The sequence below is a fragment of the Pseudonaja textilis genome, chromosome 1, assembly GCF_049901715.1.
Source record: "Pseudonaja textilis isolate UNSWEBS1 chromosome 1, rPseTex1.2, whole genome shotgun sequence".
Taxonomy (NCBI): domain Eukaryota; kingdom Metazoa; phylum Chordata; class Lepidosauria; order Squamata; family Elapidae; genus Pseudonaja; species Pseudonaja textilis.
This window is the reverse complement of record NC_141990.1, coordinates 146,624,126-146,636,434: the sequence shown is the minus strand read 5'-3', so window position 1 is coordinate 146,636,434 and position 12,309 is coordinate 146,624,126. Positions and strand designations below refer to the sequence as shown.

Here is a 12,309-nt window from a genome sequence, read left to right as displayed (position 1 = left end):
AAAATTAAACCAAGGAGGATGGAAGTTCTAGAGAACTCAAGGCCTAGAAATCAATTATGCTTTGGCTAAGGGTAATTATTCCTGACAAAGATGGATTTTTGTTTGAACTTCTTGGCTAAGAAAGCCAGTACGATGCAGTGGCAAAGGTCCTGGACTGGAAGCAGGGAAAGAGAAGTTGCCAGACTTCCCATACACACAGAAGCCAGCTGGGTGACCTTCGGGAAATCACTCCCTCTCAGCCCTGATCAGCATCAGGCCAGATGATCAACAAAACCCTTTGTGGCATTGTGTATGGGTAGCTTTGCTGTAAGACCTAGTGTTCTGACCAAGGCTTCCTGAGACCATAATTAATCACACGCTTAGTTCAAGCAACCCTCTTTTTATTTCAACAGCTGGGAATTATGTTCATTCCCAGCTTGTAATGAGTCCCAAACAGTCCCTCGAGATAAACACCCACCTTTCTCTCCTTTGAATTGCTGCCAACAACTAAAGTGCCAAATTAACTGTAAAAAGTCAAACGGAGTACAAAGTCCACACTGAGCTTCAAGGTTTAATCCAAACAGAGCAAACATAGTTGCTTCCTGCAAAGGCTCCTGTCCCTTTGCTCCTCCTTTTTGTCTTATGGGAAGGCCAATCAACTCCAAGTCTTACTCCCGATAAGTATTTTTGCCTTCTGGCAGCTCTGCACATACGCACACTGGGAACAGCTCCCCTTGTTCTTCTGCCTTGCTGCTATCAGATTCTGGAGGCTCCGGAGTCAGCACATAACTCCCAGATGGCCCCGGCCCCATCTCTGTATCAGACTCAGGACCCTCGTCCAAGTCCTCCCTAGACTCCCAGACTGGTCCATGTTCCTCCTCACTGTCTGACTCTGCTGCCTTCCCCACAGGCTGCTGGTGGACCACAACACATAGGTACCCATGATACAAAAGCAGGTGGACAAACAGTTGGGAGAACCACCACTGCCACCACTATTGAATTGTTTGGTTACCTCAGATCGCAGCCTATTGAGAGAAGTAACACAAAATTATCTCTCCTGTCCCCTTAGCAAGAAACTGACATCCATGTGAACTGACATGGAAGAAAATGCTATATGTTATACATTGCATAGAGCCTTGTCTTAATAAGTTCTCAGGCTGCCTCAGGCATGGCAATTGCTGTTCTGCTTCAACTGTGACAGCTGCAAGAGCAGCCCAGCTGGATCTCACAATTCTCTTTTAATCTAGCATTCACTTGCTAAACGTGGCCAGCCAGGTATCTCTCGGTCCTTTAAAGCAGCAGCGGCCAACCAGTGGGCCACGGCCCACTGGTGGTCCATGAAAAAATGTTGGTGTCACCCCCAGAGCACCCCCACAAAGCAATTAATCCAGGCTGCGCAGGAACACAAGGCTGTGCCACCCACATGGACTGCATTCCCTGCCCACTCACGCCTTATCTGGCAAACTTGCCTGCTAAGTTGCTGTTTTTTCTTTTTCCAACCATCAGCTGTTCTGCTGTGCCCGGAGATTTAGATTAGCTAGAAAGCAGGAAATAGTTGGATTTCTTGCTTTCTAGCTAATCTTTAGATCTTCACCTCTGCTTTTAAGCAGAGCCAAAACTTTCAGTGCAGATTCAGCTAGCCGATGACAGAAACACAGATCTCTAAGTGAATCTGTGATTCTGTGAGCAACTTAATCTGCCTGACTGCTTTGCCTGATTTTGGGTAAAACTTGCTCTTTTTTATAAAAAAATTCAATATTTATATAAATATTTATAATATGTACATACAAGCCATGCCTAGCCAGTCACATGACCACCAAATTACACCCACAAATTAGGCCACACCCACAGAACTGGTTGTTAAGAAATTTGAATCCCACCCCTGCCTCTGTGTGTTTGTGTGTGTGTGTGTGTGCGCGCGTGTGTGTGAGTGAGAGAGAGAGAGAGAGAGAGAGGGACGGAGGGAGGGAGAGAGAGAGAAGTTAGATCAGATCTATCTCTATCTCTCTCTCTCCCACCAACATCAGCAAGCTACCGTCAGTCAAAATTCATATTAGTGGTCCCCAGGATTTAAAATTATGAGTTTGGTGGTCCCTGAGGTCCAAAAGATTGGCAACCCCTGCTTTAAAGCATACAAAATACAAGTAGTTCTCAACTTACAACAGTTTCATTTAGTGACCAAATTTACAACGGCACTGAAAAAAAGCGACTTATGACCAGTTTTCATACTTATGGCCATTGTAGCATCTCCATGGTCATGTGATCAAAATTCAGACTCTGGGCAATAGACTCACATTTATGACGGTTGCAAGGTCCCGGGGGTCATGTGATCTGCTTTTGCGGCCTTCCGACAAGCAAAGTCAATGGGGAATCCAGATTCTTTTAACAAAAGTTTGACTGATTTAACAACTGCAGTGATTCACTTAACAACACTGGCAAGAAAGGTCATAAAAATTGGGGCAAACTCACTTAACAAATGTTTCACTTAGCAACAGAAATTTTGGGCTTAATTGTGGCCGTAAGTCAAGGACTTCCTGTATGTTTGAAAGTTTCTGCTTATTGAAGTATTATTATGGGTCATCACACAGTCAGCCAGATGTTTAGACTGGACCGGGAAGTTTTATCCACCTATACAAAGTCCTTCCCCAAGATCTATTATTATTGTTATTATTATTATTGTTGTTGTTATTATTATTATTATTATTATTATTATTATTGATGGTTCTCTCTTGTCAGTAATTGAGACCAGAATTTTTAAAAGAAAGCAATACAGTCATAAAGCATTACATCATGTGACCATGCCATGTAGAATGGCAGTTCTGGCAATCCCATTTGCCATTGTTAAGAACCTAATGTGATTGCAACTTCCGACTTCCTGCCGGCTTCCCCATTGACTTTGGTAGTGTGAAATTAGCAGGGAACATTGGAAATCGTCATCACGTGACTGCAGTTCACTGCAACTTACTGCAAGCCAGGAACCAAGCGCACAGATTGCAGTTCTGTGGGGATGTAGCAGTGGCCAGAGGACCAGTCATAAGTACCACTTGTTCAGAACAGCTGTAACTTTGAACAGTCACTGAACAAACGGTAGTAACCTGAGTACTATCTGTATTATTATGGTTGGTCACACAGTCAGCCAGATGTTCAAACTGGATTTGGGATTTTTTTTCAACTTACCAACTTCTTCCCAAGCACCTAGGATAGGCAAATGTTGATGTTTCATGGTATTAAAAGGTTCCATCGCAGGATACGCCTGTCTTTAGTTTTGAAGACAGCAAGTTTAGTGCTCCCTTTTCCTCTTTTCCCCAAGTAATTTTGTTAGGTGAGTTGGGCTGTAAGTGATTGGCCCAAAGTCACCCTTCAACAGCGGAGAAGAAACAATATCTGATTTATAGCTACATGACCACCTATCCATGGGACAGTACTGGTCTCGTGACTTTTTTTTAAATAGTAGAAGATATTGGCCACAACTCTGAGACCTTTGCCTAGCTTTGTATACTAGTTGTGGAAATTTTTGGACCAGGAGGCCCTGTAAATCATAATTCATGCCTTCATCACTTTACTGAAAGACCACTGTGACATTCTATACCGGGTTGGCTTTGAAGTTAAAAAAAGTACTCCAAAATGTGGGGGCCTACTTGCCAACCATCGGTAGAAGATTACCCAAAGTAGTGATTACTGGCCTTGCTGGCAATTTGCTTCCAGGTTCAATTCAAAGTGCTGTTTATCACCCATAAAGCCCTCGATTTGGGCTTGGTTTCCAGATATTGGTGGGATCATTGCTCCCCGTCCAAATTGTTCCATCTCTTCAACCAGGGGATTCTAAGAATTCCTACCCTAGAAGTGGTGAAGGAGTTGGTAGCTTGCTGATACTTCTTTAGGTCTGTCTCCACCCTTTGCAACATATTGTCCTTGGAAGTGTATGATCCTCTTAACCGCCTGACCTTTACAAGTCAGGGTCTTATAGTATTTCAGAGGGTGTACCAATATTAACGATGATGGGACTGTATTAAGTTTGGTTTTTAATTTGGGGTACTATTCATATTTGTTTTCATGGGCATTTCTATATTGTTTTCTATAATATTGTAAGCTTCCTTGAAGCCTGTGAAACAGGTGGTGCACATATTTTTATATAAATACATGAAGGGGGGGGAACCATCTGTGGCCCCTCATTGGGTTGCCCCAACCGGATCTATGGCTGTGTTTTCCACATTGTACCTACAGAGGAGGGAATTGAAACCCAAGAAAGCTCTTCCTGTCTAGTCCAGGTGACAAACACTGGATCCTCACCTCTATCCACTATGTGTGGACAAGAGCAGTGGGCAACCTATGTTATCCTTATGCCAAGGTCATGAGGCCACTGGAGTCCATCCTCCCAGGCCACTCAAACCCAGTGATGCAATTTATTACTCCAATTCAGAAACATTCAGAAAATGTTTTGGGTCACTTTCACCATTTGAAAAGGATGCTGTGTCTGTCTCCCTGCCTGCCTGCCTGCCTGGATACTTATCTCATCTGGGGATGGGTGTCATGGTATCGCAGAACATAAAGAGCTTGACAGAGGCTAAGGACACTTATTGTCAGTAGCAGCTTCAAAAAGGGGAAAGTAAAAGAAAGAAATACGAGGCTACGCCAAATCTGAATTTTCCTGCTAGACTTTGGAAACATGAATCTAAAGAGCTTCGTTCGCAAGCAAAACTGGAGACAAAGGGGGTGTGGGGGGTGTCCACATGCTTTTTTTAAAAAAGCTAAGACTTTATTTCATATAATGAAATCTAAGTATTTCTTGACAGTGTCATTACCTTCAAATTCAAAAAGGGTTTTTGCCTGGACTTTGTCCACTTTTGATACTGACTCCATAGATATTTATTTAATCCTGCCTCTTGCTCCCTTCTTTGAGTCTGCCCTCAAACACCTTCTACCTCTTTAGCTCAGGAGCAGATCTATCTTCTGCTCTGGATAGAAAGTCTCTTTGACTTGACTGGAGTCTGAGGGTTATACGTCTTGAAAAAGAACCGGCCAGGATTTCCACATGAATCAGCTCTGTTGAAAATCAAATCAAAACCGTCTGTTCTATTAACAGCTCTCCAAAGCTTGAGGCCAGGGATTCTCCCTCCTATTAAACAATATTAAACAATATTGATGAGAAAGACCAGTTTGAAGGACCTGAAATCTTTTTCATGCAAACCCATTTGTTTAACATAACAAAATGGTGGGCCATGATACGGTGGTAGTATTCTATCAGTTTGGCCCAGTTCAGCCAAACTGGTAGTAAAAAATGCTACCGGGTACGGCTAAACCAGTATTTCTGACTGTCAGCTGGGTGACCATCAGCTGTGCCATGGCATTTAGATTATCTAGAAAGCAGGAAATCATCAGCTGATTCCCCCCCCCCCGCTTCAAAATACATCTTTTCCCAGTGCTTCCCTCAGGCCCGCTAGGCCAAAAATGGGGCGCCCCTGCCATGATACCCTGTTCCTAAATGACGATTGCTTGCAAGGCTGCCTAGTTTTGGCAATCAGAAGATATAGATCCATGCTTCGAAAGCCATTTCTGTGGGGAGTCAGTTGCTTCTCTGCCATCCTTAAACAATGTCTTGTGCCCTGCTTCAGAAGACAACAAGTAAGCATAAAGGGACAACGTTGTACTAATTAAACAAGATCTCTTTAGAACTTGTGTTTCTAGAGGCATCCGAGCAACTAGTAGTCAGTCTGACGGTGACGCACTTGAAGATGAAAGTTAAAAAGAGTAAATGTTTGCCTCCCTCGTTAGCTCAGGGACACATGGTTGTAACAAAAAACAAAGTTAACTTTTTGATGTGCCTTTTTCCACAGCTGGATTATGATCGAGCACAGATAGTAGTAAGTCCACCCCTTTCTGGATCAGACACATATCCACGAGGCCCAACAAAGCTACCTCAGAGTCAGAGCAAAGCCACCACGTATTCAGGTAGTGGCTATCAATACTCCGCTATCTATCACAAATTCTCTCACTTTAACCACCAGCCTTCTCTGCAGCCGAGCTCACATTATACTTCCACAGCTTCTTACCCGAGCTCCCCCAGCATCACTTCAAGTTCTTATCCTCCGCCGAGCTGGGGTTCCTCCTCAGATCAGCAACCTTCAAGGGTGTCGCACGAGCAGTTCCGAGCAGCTTTGCAACTGGTGGTGAGCCCAGGGGATCCTCGAGAATATCTGGACAACTTTATCAAGATCGGGGAAGGCTCCACTGGTATTGTTTGCATCGCCACAGAGAAGCACACGGGAAGGCAAGTGGCCGTGAAAAAGATGGATCTCAGGAAACAGCAAAGAAGGGAACTGCTTTTCAATGAGGTAAGTCCTTCTGGAACCCTAAGAAGGTTCTTTCGTGCCCTTAATTTCTTTCCAGGCGGTACAGGTAGCCCTTGACTTAACCACAGCTAATTAGTGATTGTTCAAAGGTACAACGGTGCTGAAAAGACCGTTTTTCACAGTTACAACCTTTGCAGCATCCTCATGATCATCTGATCAAAATTCAGTTGCTTGGCAACTGGTTCATATTTGTGACCGTTGAGATGTCCCAAGGTCCTCTAGATCACCTTTTGCAACCTTCTGGTGTCAGTGGGGAAGCCAGATTCCCTTAACAATCGGGTTACGAACTTATGAACTGCAATGATTCACTTAACACCCGTGGCGAGAAAGGGGCGAAACTCACTTAACAAATGTCTCCCTTAACAGAAACTTTGGCCTCAGTTGTGGTCATAAGTCAAGGACTACCCTGTATATCTCAATCTGAAAGCTCTCAGTGCAGAGGTGTTAATGCAATATACCGGTTAGACTGTTAACTGTAAACCAGGAAAACCTGGTTTTCACTCGACTTCAGAATTCCCCAGTCAGTCATTATCTCTCAAGCTCACTTTCCTTGCAAAGTTTTAAAGAAGAGGCCAGCCCTTATATAGTCAGAGTAAGGCTTACCCTACCAATGACATACAGGATCTTGTAGCATCACCCTACCATCACTGATGCCATATAAAAGCTGCACTCCTTACTGTTAGCACAATTGAGTGTATGACTCAAAAAGATGTTGTAAGCTGTTACTAGAGGGATGAACTGTTGGTGGCAGATGTGGGGAAAAAAAGAACTTTTTAAAGCCTGCATCCTAAAAACAGTCAATCGCTTTCAGCTTCAATGCATAATATTGTCCCACAATTAACATTAAACTAAAATTCAGCAGACAATCCAGTCAATTTCCTACATGATGAAGAATGGGGTAAGCAACTTGCTTTTGATTCTGGTGACAAAATGTTTCTGGTTTTGGTAAAGCCTGACAGTGAGAATAAAATGGGAATGGGAAGAATAAAAATTGAGATGTTAAAATATCCCAGAAAATGGACATATTCTCATTTAAGATACATTAAAAGCATAAATAAAGTTATATCTTGCTTTGAATTTGTCCCTACTTTCAGAGCAGATGCCACCCATTTGTTCTAATATCTAGAGCAAATTGTAACCTTAATAAACAGTTTAAAATGAAAAGCCACACACTTGCCATCAAAGGGAAATTTCCTATGTGCCAAAATAGAATCTTATTCGATAGAGAAGGATTAATCAGATTCATGACATTGATTTAAATGAATGAAAAAAAAATCAAATAAGGTGAAGTATCAGCTTCAGCTCAGATATGGACAGTGTTTAATTTCTCACCATAGTTTTAGCAGGAATCTGGATGTTTAGGATTTTGAGAACAGTAATTATTTTGCTTTGTTTTTGTTTTTCCTGTTGGCTGAGCAGAGAAGAATAAACATGAGCACTAATTAATGCTATCCAGGATATTTTATCTTCACATACTATCAGAGCAAATATTATTCTCTGGGATTGAAAGTAAAGAATGATCACATATATAGAAGTCAATATGCCTTGGTTTGGCCAACTGGAACATGCTACTGTCTTCCTGTGATTTGTTATTTTCATATTTAGGTCCAGCTTTTTAAAACAGTAAAGAATCAGACATAGATACAACTACAAATTTTATAAAGAGTTCACAGAAAGCAATTGTCAGTTCCGTTGATACCAATCCAATAGCACAACTGAGAGCATCAGTTCTAGAGTCTTCTGAATGGACAAAAAGAGAGGAAGTTTTATGTGGCCACTTCAAATACAACCCGTGAACAATATGACACCATTAACATGGTCACAAGGTGTGACTTTTTTCTTTCTAATGCATAAGGACAAGTCTGCATTTGGCAATGTCTCAGGCAGCAATACTCAACAAAGAAATACAGTATACCTGCAAAAGCAGCAGAAAAACATGTTTTTAAAAAATTGCTAGCGCTGGAAGAATTTGAAAAGGAACATTCAAAAGAGTATTGCTTTGAAAAGGCTTTGTTTTATTTATTTATTTATTTATATATATATATGGTATTCGGCTTTGTTTGGGTATTTTCCCATGTCATTATAGTTGTGCTTTTAAAGTTATAGCAACATTTCGGCAGAATCTCATCTGCCATCATCAGGCTTCTGTACTGTGTTCATCTGTGAGTCAGACTTTTACAGTTGTTTCAGTTTTAAATTTGGGGCTAGCCTACTGCTGTGCCAGAATGGTTTTTTCTTCATCCTGATTGGTTGGGAGTCTTGGTCTGTGTTTATTGGTCTTGGAGTTTGCTGTGTTCTGCTTGATTGGTGTTTCTAATATCTTCTAATAAATTCCCCAATCAAGCAGAACACAGCAAAAAAAAGAAAGAATCATACCCAGAGAAAAATCATCCAGATGCCCCAAGCTTTATGGTCTCCCCAAGATACACAAAGAAGGAACCCCACTCAGACCAATAGTCAGCTCCATAGGCTCACCTCTACAAAACCTGGCCAAATTTCTCGCCAAACAACTACAACCCTATGCAGAATCCATCAACTCACATGTAAGAAACTCATTCCAGTTCATCGAAATCATAAAGAAACAAAACTTACAACCCAGCGACCTACTAGTAAGCTTCGATGTCATATCCCTCTTCACCCAAATACCAATAAAAGAAGCCTTGACAGCCATCCAAAACAAATACAACCCCCCCAAGCACATCCTAGATCTGACCAACCACTGCCTATCCAATACATACTTCACCTACAATGGACAAAAATACAAACAAATAGAAGGAGCACCCATGGGATCACCCCTCTCACCTGTCATCGCAAACCTCTACATGGAACACTTTGAAACACAAGCTCTAGAAAATACGACCACAAACCCAAACTCTGGCTCAGATACGTAGATGACACCTTCATAATCTGGCCACATGGGAAAGAAAAACTAAACAAGTTCCTCACACACCTCAACAGCCTACACCCCAAGATACAATTCACCATGGAAACAGAAACCAACAATCAACTTCCTTCCTAGATGTCTTGGTATACAAAAGATCCAATGGCTCCCTAGGACACACCATCTACCAAAAGAAAACACATACAAACCGCTATCTACATGCACTCTCACACCACCACCCAGCACAGATCAATTCCAGAGCCAAAACACTCATCTCCAGAACAAAATGCTTAGCCGATGAACAACACCAAAAAGCCGAACTACACACCCTCACCAACGTACTTACAGCCAATGGATTCCAAAGACACAAGATTACCCACCTAATCCAAAAAGAAACCCCAACCAAAATCCAAGACAGAGAACAAGAAAACGGCAAAGCCCTCCTCCCATATATAAAAGGCACTACAGACAGAATCAGCAAGATCCTCCAAAAACACAATATTAAAACAGCATTCTGCACAAACAGAAAAATATCCACCATCCTAAGAAACCCCAAAGACAGAGTCGAATTAGAAAACCAAGGAGTATACGAAATCCCTGCACTGCCTGCCCTGCCACATACATTGGACAGACTAACAGAAGAATTAGTGCACGCATTGAAGAACATAAGAACTCAATCAAAAAGAAGAAACGACCTCTTCCCTGGTCCAACACCTCAAAGCCACAGGACATAAAATTAACTTTAAAAATACCAGAACTATTGCCAAAACCGAACACTTCAACAGCAGAATAATCAGAGAAGCCATAGAAATAGAAAAACGCCCACACAGCATGAACAAACGAGATGACACCTCCCGCCTCCCAGCCATTTGGAAACCCGCCCTCATGAACAGACGAATACCTGCAACCTCACCACTGCCCACTCCAAACCCCTCCGAGCCATACATGAAGCAAGCCGACACCAACTATGGAGATGCAGCGCGCCTCGAACTCGAAGCCGGGCAGCAAGAAATCCAGCCAATCAGAACACGGCCAACCCCCAACCAATCAAAACACAGCCAGGCCCCCACCAATGAGAAGACACCCCCACCCAATCAGAACACAGCCAAGCCCCCACCCATTCAAATCCCACCCCACTGACAGTTAGAAAGAAAAAAGCAGCTGCAACCTCACATCACTCTGAAAAGCAAGAGCCAAAGACAGAGGCCTGATGATGATGAATGAGACTTCATCGAAACGTTGCCTAGATACTTTGAATCTTACGCGGGAGAAAACCCGAACAACCAAAGATCCACATACAAATACCCGCGAGAACCTCAGAAAACAAATATATATATATATATATATATATTTATTTATTTCTGAAGTAGGGACAATAGCAATAGCACTTAGACTTATATACTGCTTCATAGTGCTTTATAGCCCTCTCTAAGCAGTTTATAGAGGTAGTATATTTCCCCCTAACAATTTGGGTCCTCATTTTACCCACCTCGGAAGGATGGAAGGCTGAGTCAGCCTTGAGCCCTGTCAGGATTGGACTGCTGGCTGAGGGAAGAGTTTGCCTGTAATACTGATTCTAACCACTGCACCCCCGCGGTTTATATATTCTCATCTGCAGGCAGCTGGCAGGCAGCAGAAGTAGCCTGCAGTACTGCACTCTAACCACTGTGCCACCATAGCTCAAAGATCATCCTATTCAGCAAAAACAGTGTGGCACCCTTCCAAAGACCAATATAAGCCAACCTTTTCCCCAAAGCCTGCTTGTTCAAATGCAGAAGGATCAGGTGCAGCAAGCTTTTGCTGATGATTCGGTCAACAGATGTCAAGATCCCATTATCATCCATAATAGCTGTTGACAAGGCTGTTTTCCTTTTTCCTGCATGAGTGATCGTGCCTGTCCTACATTACAGTTTTACACACCCGGTACATGTAGGAGAGCCTGTATCACTTTTTTTTTTTTTAACCAGATTGATTTGTATATATGAAGAAAGAGATGGATCCAACGATTAATTCTATCTAGGCTCATTTCCACCCCAGAATTTCATTTCTAGCCGGTCTGAACTCAGCATTATTCTACTGAGAATTAAGCCTCCAAATATGAATGACAGCATTGAGCGTTCTCTCTCATTTGGCGCATATTAGCAGGGAAGCCCCTTGGATTGTGCTGCCTTGTCAGCCTCTGCTCTTCTTCTAGGTTGTTATCATGAGAGACTATCACCATGAAAACGTGGTCGACATGTACAACAGTTACCTGGTGGGAGACGAGCTCTGGGTGGTGATGGAGTTTCTGGAAGGCGGTGCTTTGACAGATATAGTGACTCACACACGGTAAGTTTGTCCTGCGGCCAAGTCCCGCTTTCTGGCCATTTGATGTTTCACAGAAAAACCACTGCCAAGGGAGCATTGCCAGTGCCCTATCTGTAAGATGAGGGAGTTGAAGTAGATGAGGTCTCTTTCTCTCTCCGCTGAAAAGAATGAAACTTCCCCCAGGCAGAGCCTTAGCATGAGCCTCTCAATCCCCACTGACCTCTCGTGCAAAGGGGGATTCTCCGAAGGCAGGCCAGAAAGCGCCCCTTTCCTTCACTCTTTCGTCCTTTGCAACGACAGGAACAAAGGAGGAGGAAGAGGGAGAAGTGCAGGCTTGGGCATCTTCCATTTCGGTTATTCACACTGATGCCCTCGACGGTTTCTATAGCAACCTTGGAAGTTGTTAAACATGTTTTGTGCCAGTATCGACGGATAAAACTGTATCGTAGTGAAGGAGAGATGCATGCTGCTTTGGCAGGTTTAATTTCCAGAGTGGATGCATTCTATCCCGAATCTTTCTCAAATCCCACCTTTCCTCTGTTGAATGACAATAATAGGTTGTTAAATGCATAAAGGAAGCTCCTTTGGCATGCTTTAGAACAGTTCTTCCCAAATTTGGATAAATTACCAAAAATTGGGTTAATGTGATTTTTCTTGGGTAACGACACATAAACTCATTACCCATCATACTTAAATTGACTTCAAGATTGCCACATGCAGTTATGATTCTTGACTCTTGACAAATGTATCTTTTCTTTAATGTGCACTGAGAGCATTTGCACCAAGACAAAT

General features: G+C 42.7%; 1 protein-coding gene across 4 annotated transcripts in view; it reads left to right on the top strand.

The window, feature by feature from the left end:
- PAK5 (p21 (RAC1) activated kinase 5) overlaps nt 1-12,309 on the top strand; it is a 126,815-nt gene that overhangs the window by 101,284 nt on the left and 13,222 nt on the right. For 3 of the 4 annotated variants that reach the window (XM_087919065.1, XM_026710345.2, XM_087919060.1), the window contains 2 exons: nt 5,814-6,311; nt 11,405-11,538. In XM_087919065.1, the coding sequence (XP_087775191.1) occupies nt 5,814-6,311; nt 11,405-11,538 (632 nt within the window). The remainder of the gene's footprint in view (nt 1-5,813; nt 6,312-11,404; nt 11,539-12,309) is intronic. The other variant, XM_087919066.1, reaches the window with a different exon arrangement.